Source organism: Myotis davidii, unplaced genomic scaffold (assembly GCF_000327345.1).
Source record: "Myotis davidii unplaced genomic scaffold, ASM32734v1 scaffold26, whole genome shotgun sequence".
Classification (NCBI taxonomy): domain Eukaryota; kingdom Metazoa; phylum Chordata; class Mammalia; order Chiroptera; family Vespertilionidae; genus Myotis; species Myotis davidii.
In genome coordinates, this window is record NW_006299245.1 from 5,852,874 (window position 1) to 5,859,897 (window position 7,024).

The 7,024-nt window shown below is 38.2% G+C and overlaps 1 protein-coding gene across 1 annotated transcript in view; it reads right to left on the bottom strand.

Annotated features, from left to right (window-relative positions):
• Positions 1 to 7,024, bottom strand: part of TSPAN19 (tetraspanin 19) — a 12,379-nt gene that overhangs the window by 2,700 nt on the left and 2,655 nt on the right. The window contains exons 3-5 of the mRNA XM_015571111.1: positions 4,708 to 4,818; positions 2,616 to 2,759; positions 1,304 to 1,387 (exon numbers count right to left, since the gene is read on the bottom strand). Coding sequence (XP_015426597.1) covers positions 1,304 to 1,387; positions 2,616 to 2,759; positions 4,708 to 4,818 — 339 coding nt within the window. The remainder of the gene's footprint in view (positions 1 to 1,303; positions 1,388 to 2,615; positions 2,760 to 4,707; positions 4,819 to 7,024) is intronic.

The following is a 7,024-nucleotide window of genomic DNA, read 5'->3' on the forward strand; positions in this document are numbered from 1 at the left end:
GGACCTGGGGATCAAGCCAGCAACTGAGGTACATGCCCTTGACTGGAATCTAACCTGGGACCCTTCAGTCCACGGGCTAATGCTCTATCCACTGAGAAAAACAGGTTGCAGCTTCATTCATTTACTTTTAATCTATATGTGTCTTTATACTTAAAGTGGGCTTTGTTTTTGATTCACCCTCATAATCTGTCTTTTAATTGGTACATTTATGCCACTGACTTTCAGAGTGCTTACTGATAGAGTTACTGCCATATCTGGCAGCTCCTGGGGCTTGCAGGGCCGGCATGCCTGCGGCCAGGGACCAGATTCGGTCCCGGGCAGCAGGCAGGCGGCTTCTGATGTTGCCCACGGGGGCCTGGATGGCGGCTGGTGCTGGCGGCTTGCGCTGTCCTGCCCTGCCTGCAGTATGCAAATTAGCCACCATCTTTGTTGGCAGTTAATTTGCATATCTTACTGATTAGCCAATGGGAGGTGTAGCGAAGGTACGGTCAATTACTATGTTTGGCTATTATTAGGATTCCAATGTTATAGTCTGCACTGTAATAATCTGTCCACTTACAGTTTTCTTGAATCCATAGCCTTTATTTGCTCTTATCAATTGTCACTGAGATTGGAAAATGAAGTCTTGCTTCTGAATCTCAGCTCTGTAGCTGGCACCCTTCAGGTCATGAAATATGTCTATGTTGCTTCCATAACATAGATGTATCTCTAACATCTAGTATAGTATCTGAATGACAGCAGATATTCACCACCCTCCAAATTTTCTGAATGAATGAATGAGTCTAGGAGTGAATAGATTTACTAATGTCAAACATCTGCCCAAATTTCAGAAGTTTGCCAACTTGCCAACATGGTGCTCTGGCTGCTGAGATAGGAATTATTATTTTTTAAATATCACAAAGCAGTGAAATTATAGGATACAGGCCAGTATGACCCCTTATTAACAATCCCCACTGACTTAGCTGATTTAGGGATATCACCTCCAGCTGGACCAATCCCTCTCTTGGTGCTAAAGTCTCAAGATCCTGTCTCCTATTCAGCGGTTCTCAACCTGTGGGTCGCGACCCTTTTCACAGGGGTCCATCCTGCATATCAGATATTTACATTACGATTCATAACAGTAGCAACATTACAGTTATGAAGTAGCAACGAAAATAATTTTATGGTTGGGTCACAACATGAGGAATTGTAACCACTGTTAGATTAACTTGTTTGATTAGGTCTCCAGCTGTTTGTTCCATAGATTATTCTGTATTATTTATACTTAATATTTTTATATTTAAACACAGGAACAAAACCTTACCTCTGAAACCAAAAGTCCAAAGTTAATTCCAATTAATGATAAAGCATTAGCTTGATACCATGTGTTGATTTTATTTTCACAACCCTAAGGGGAAAAAAAGTCACTTAAGTTAACTTGGAGATTGAGATAGTTTTATACATAATTCCATTACCAATAAGAAGAGACACAGACATTAGACATTTAATAAAGTCTGAAAAACAAATCAGTGTCTAACTGGAGACAATGTTTTAATCCAGGGAGCTTCATGTGATGACAGGACACCTTGCTTGCTACTTTTAAAGTTACTAAGACGTTGTCATGCAATTGAAATCAGAAATTTATTGTTTTAGAGGGATTTAACTGCAGACAATTTTAACTTAATAGGGTATATAACTAGCACCTAAAATGATTAGTACCCAAATAGCAGAAGCTTCAAAAAAAAATCCTCTACACATTTGTAATACCCTAACTAATAATAATAAAAGAAAAAAAAATCCTCTAGCCCAGCCGGGTGTGGCTCAGTGGTTGAGCATCAGCCCTGGAGTCAAAAGGTCACCTGTTCGATTCCCGGTGTGGGCATATGCCCAGGTTGTGGGCTCTATCCCCAGTGTGGGGCTCGCAGGAGGCAGCCAATCAATTATTCTCTCTCATCATTGATGTTTCTATCACTCTCTCCCTCTCTCTTCATCTCTGAAATCCATAAAAATATATTTAATTTTTTTAAAATCCTCTATTTATTTATGAATAAATTATATAATTAAAAGATACATCTTAAAATTAGAATGGCATTAGTAAATAAACTATACAAAGTATTAGAAGTTCTTGGGGTGGAAATCTCTAGACCATCAGTATTCCATACCTGCAAATAGTCATTGTTCCGGGTGAACCTGTACTCTCAATTCTGCCAAATGTACCTGAATACCACTTTTGTCATTGCTGGGATCCCCTCCCTTCAGTTTCTGCCGATCTCCATACTCTTTAGTACGGGTATGGCAGCTCTCCGACCAATAGTGAGAGTTGCCAATAGCGCCCCCTTCCTCTGCAAGGATTTGGGAAGGAAGGTTGAGAAGAAAGGTTGATGGCATCCCAAGTTCTAGTAGCACTTAGATCACATACGATACTCCCAGAAAGTTTACTTATTTATTATATACCTGAGATAGTACTGCAATCACCTAAATATGAGTTCAATTTAGGTAAGTCACTGAAGAACCTAACCACCAGAAATAACATTGTCTTTATATAAAAATTGGCTCAGAATTATAAATTGACTTGCAAAATAAAATTTTTAAAAAGTCACTGTAAAATATTTGCAGCGGCTTTGACTTATCTTTACCTCTAAGTAAGTTGCATTCAGTGGCACATCACAAAACCACTTTCTTAATGTAGAATTCGTGCAAGAACATGGCACCTGTTCTGAATTTTCTTTATTCTCATTCATTATCCAATCTGTGTAATTGTGTTGGCCACAACACTGCAACTAGGAAAAATATTTTTATGAATTTTACGATAAAATATTCAAAATGCAGGTAATTATATAATGCTCATGCACATTAAAGTGTTTTCATGATAAATTTATTCTCCGTTAAAATGTAGTGAATTAGGTAAATAAGTACACGTTTGTTTAATCTATTATATTGTTGCTGGTACTGTTGATGTCAACAAGAGGTAAAGATCTCTACTTGATAAGTGGACTATGTTTGGCTGAAATTGTTATATCTGAATTTATTTATAGGAGCCCAGAATGAAAGGTATGCTTGATTTACCAAATCTACAACCATGTTTCGGGCCAGAACATAGAAGAAAGAATCCTCTTCTTAACTATAGAAATTATCTTTCTATATATTTATCCCCACTATGCTGCCATATATGTTTAGGATACATAAAGAGGGTTAATCTACTTTCTTTAGGATTAATGTGAGATGTTAACTTTCAATTTTGTATTGTGTGAAAAACTGCAACAAAGAACCAAAAAGGTGATAAGGAAGATAGTCACAGAGATGATCAAACATCTAATAAATGTCTCATTTCCTATTCTATTGAGCTGGGAGGATGTGAAAAAAATCAGTTTATATATTTGACATCTAGAAAACAAGAGAAGGTTAAAGTGAATATTTCATTGTTTTTCTAAACTTGTTATTGAAAGTTATAACATCAGTATTGTCTATGTATAATATGTACCAACAATTTTGACAAGAACTTGGGAATCTTGAATGACTCTAATAGTGCTTTAGAGCTTGGATATTAAAAGTTAGTTAAATCAATCAAACCTACATATAAGATATCAATTATATTCATGGTTAGGAACTTTAAGTTGGATTCTCATTAATGATAGTAATGTCATACATAGACTTGTTTTACCATTTATCAGTTTATGACCATAAAAAAAAAAAGGTTGTAATGCAATCTGGAAATGGAATACCGCTACAATTCACATACATCAGAAAAAAAAAAACATATGCAGAATAAAACATTTATAATTACATTTCAATTCTCCTAAAATGCATTTTGTTTAGTAAAGGTACCAAAAATAATGAACTATTTCTATGTGTGGCATCTAAAGTGGCAGTTAAGAATACAAAATCTAGTGCTAGATTGTCTGGGACTGGATGTTGGCTCTGCCACTTATTAACTGGGTGACACTGGCTTGGTTACTGAATCTCTCTGTCCTCCATCTATAAAATGAGAATGATAGTTTGACCACACTGGTTGAGAGGATAAAGTGAGTTAATACATGCAAAGCACTTACAAAAGGAACTGGTACTATGTAAATGTTTCAGGTGCTGATCTCTTCCTGTACGTTATTTGGCTGACCGTACCAATTCCCTTCACTGCCCAGAAATAGCTGAACTGTTCAATAATAACCCTAACAACATTAGCTAATAAATATTAGCTGCCTGCTATGTTCCAGATCTAAGGCTTTCTAAATAGTCTCTATATTACTTCATTTATTCCTGCCAACTAGGGGTAGGAGTTATTCTGCCCATTTTACTAATATGAAATGTGAAGTTAAGAAAATTACTTGCCCAGGATCACACACAAAGCTACTGTGTGGTAATCCAAACATGCAGGCTCAAATGGGAGCCGTCATGCTACTTTGCTGCCAGCTCGGACTGTGCTCACACTTACCTCCCAAGGTTGCAGGAGGACTGATGACCCTACTTGGCAAAGACCACCAACACTTTCCTAGGGAAACCAGGTTAAAATGCACATCACTTAACCCAGAAAAGGAGCTGTAAGTTACAAAAGGAAGAGACAACTAAGATCTGTAAGTGGAGACAACGCGATTATACCCTATTTGTTTTGGAAGAAATAAAAGAATGTCTCCTTTCTCTGTCCCTATCCTCTACCCTTCCCTCTATTCCTCTCTATCCTACAATGATCACCTCTGACATCTAATTTTTAGTTGTATGCTAATTTTGTCTTACTGTTTTTTGTAAAGCATTCAGAATAGTCCACTTAAGTATGTCTTCAGGCACATCTTTAGATCCATACTGAGAAATGATTAAATCAATTTCATCATGCCATACTTGGTGAACCTGTTGAAAATTGTATAAAAAGTGAAATTTTGATAGGAACTTTCCTCATGTCTCTTCATAAAAGGGTATTCAAAGTTACCTTTCGAAAAAACAAAAGGTAATAGTTACCTTATGTCTAAAAGCTTTTTTCTTCCTTATACCTATTTTTAACAATCTCAGTGGTTCATGACTTTCATAACTAATTTGGTCCTCAAAAATGCCAAAACTTAGAAAGAACAGATACTATTCCCATTTTGTAAACAAGAAGACAGATACTTAGAGAATTTAATTATTTGCTTTGTTTACATGAATAAGGAAGAGGAGCTGAGACATCTATATATGTTTATTTAAATTCCAGTCTAGTGACATTTCCTTATATTTTGCTGTCTTTGAATAATCAAAATTAAATAACTGGTGAGAATACTATATAATAAAGAGGTAATTTGAAAATTAACCGACAAGCCCTCACACAAGATGGCCACCCCCATGTGTTCACAAGATGGTCACCACAGATGGCCGGCAGGGGAGGGCAGTTGCGGGGGACCAGGCCAGCAGAGGAGGACAGTTGGGGGGGACCAGGCTGGCAGAGGAGGGAAGTTGGGGGTGACCGGGCCTGCTGGGGAGGGCAGTCGGGGGAGACCGGGCCAGTAGGTGAGGGCAGTTGGGAGCAACCAGGCTTGTAGGGGAGGGCAGTTGGTGGGGACCAGGGCTTCAGGGGAGCTGTTAGGCATCGATCAGGCTGGCAGGGGAGTGGTTAGGGGGTGATCAGGCTGGCAGGCAGAAGCAGTTAGGGGCAATCAGGCAGGCAGGCAGGTGAGCGGTTGAGTGGTTGGGAGCCAGGAGTCCTGGATTGTGAGAGAGATGTCTGTCTGCCAATTTAGGCCCGATCCCTATGGGATCCCTATGGGATCGGGCCTAAACTGGCAGTCAGACATCCCCTGAGAGGTCTCAGATTAGAGAGGATGCAGGCTGGGCTGAGGGCCTCTAGTACTATAGTAATTAAAACATCTGTACAAGTTAAACACTTATGCAGTTACTTATATATCTATGCTTTAATATATGTAAGAAGATTAGAATAACATAAAATGTTACTTAGAGCTATATGTTATCTAACTTATTCTCTAAGTTAATTTTTATTGAGAATAGAAAATGATGTTTTCCATTCTATAGTGTTGCCAGGAGAGGACAGATTCATGTTCTCATTTACACTCTAAGCATTATTTGGGAGATCCAAAGTACTTATGAATTATACCTTTGTACATAAGAGTAAAGTGAATTTCCTAAATAATCTGTGTGACTACTATATAAATAAAATTCCCTCACACATATTTAATTTGACATATATACTGTGAAGCCCTAGTACATCTCCAACACTGAATTAGGCATTGTGAATAGCATAAGAGATTTAGAGGCTTCTAAAAGCTTAATTGACTTTGAATGTAAAAGACAAATCAATGTAAACAAAGCTGTTCTTCTCTGGGATGAGTTAATAGGGGTTCTAGTCCCGGCTGTCATTTGGCCACAATATATTTAAGCAAGTATTTCTCCTCTCAGAGCCTCAGTTTCCTGTACTAGAAAGCAGGACTAACAGTGCACCTCTACGAGGATCAATAATATAATGCCTAGAACATGCTTATCACAGTCTCTGGCTCATGGTAGTTCTTATTAAACTAGAGGTCTGGTGCACAAAATTCGTGTACAGGTAGGGTCCCTAGGCCTGGCTGGCAATCAGGGCAGATGGGGGCCTTCCAGCTCCAGCCGGGACCTCCCTCCATTTCGCACCACCCCCTGGTGGTCAGCTCATGTCATAGTGAACGATCGAACTCCCGGTCTCCCAGTGGAACTCCCAAGGGGACACTTTGCATATTAGCCTTTTATATATATAGATATTTATTATTCTTAAAGTAGATAGAGAAAAGTATGTAAATAATACTTAAGTAAATATCGATGACAGTGATACACTATATTTATGTGTTAAGGTTTAAGTATTATATTCAGGTTTTATCACTAGTTAGAAGCTTATGGGTTGGAAACATGCTTTTTCACCAAAGCAGCTTTACAGAACTTACCTGCTGTATATACACACACACACACACACATTTTGGATATAGAGAGAAGAAACTTTAGTTACAAATGCCAGGCCATTAACAACAGGTCCTGAGTGGTTAGATACGCAGGGTAGATGCTAAGTATAAGATAGAATAAAGGTGGAGAGCAGTGGTATTTT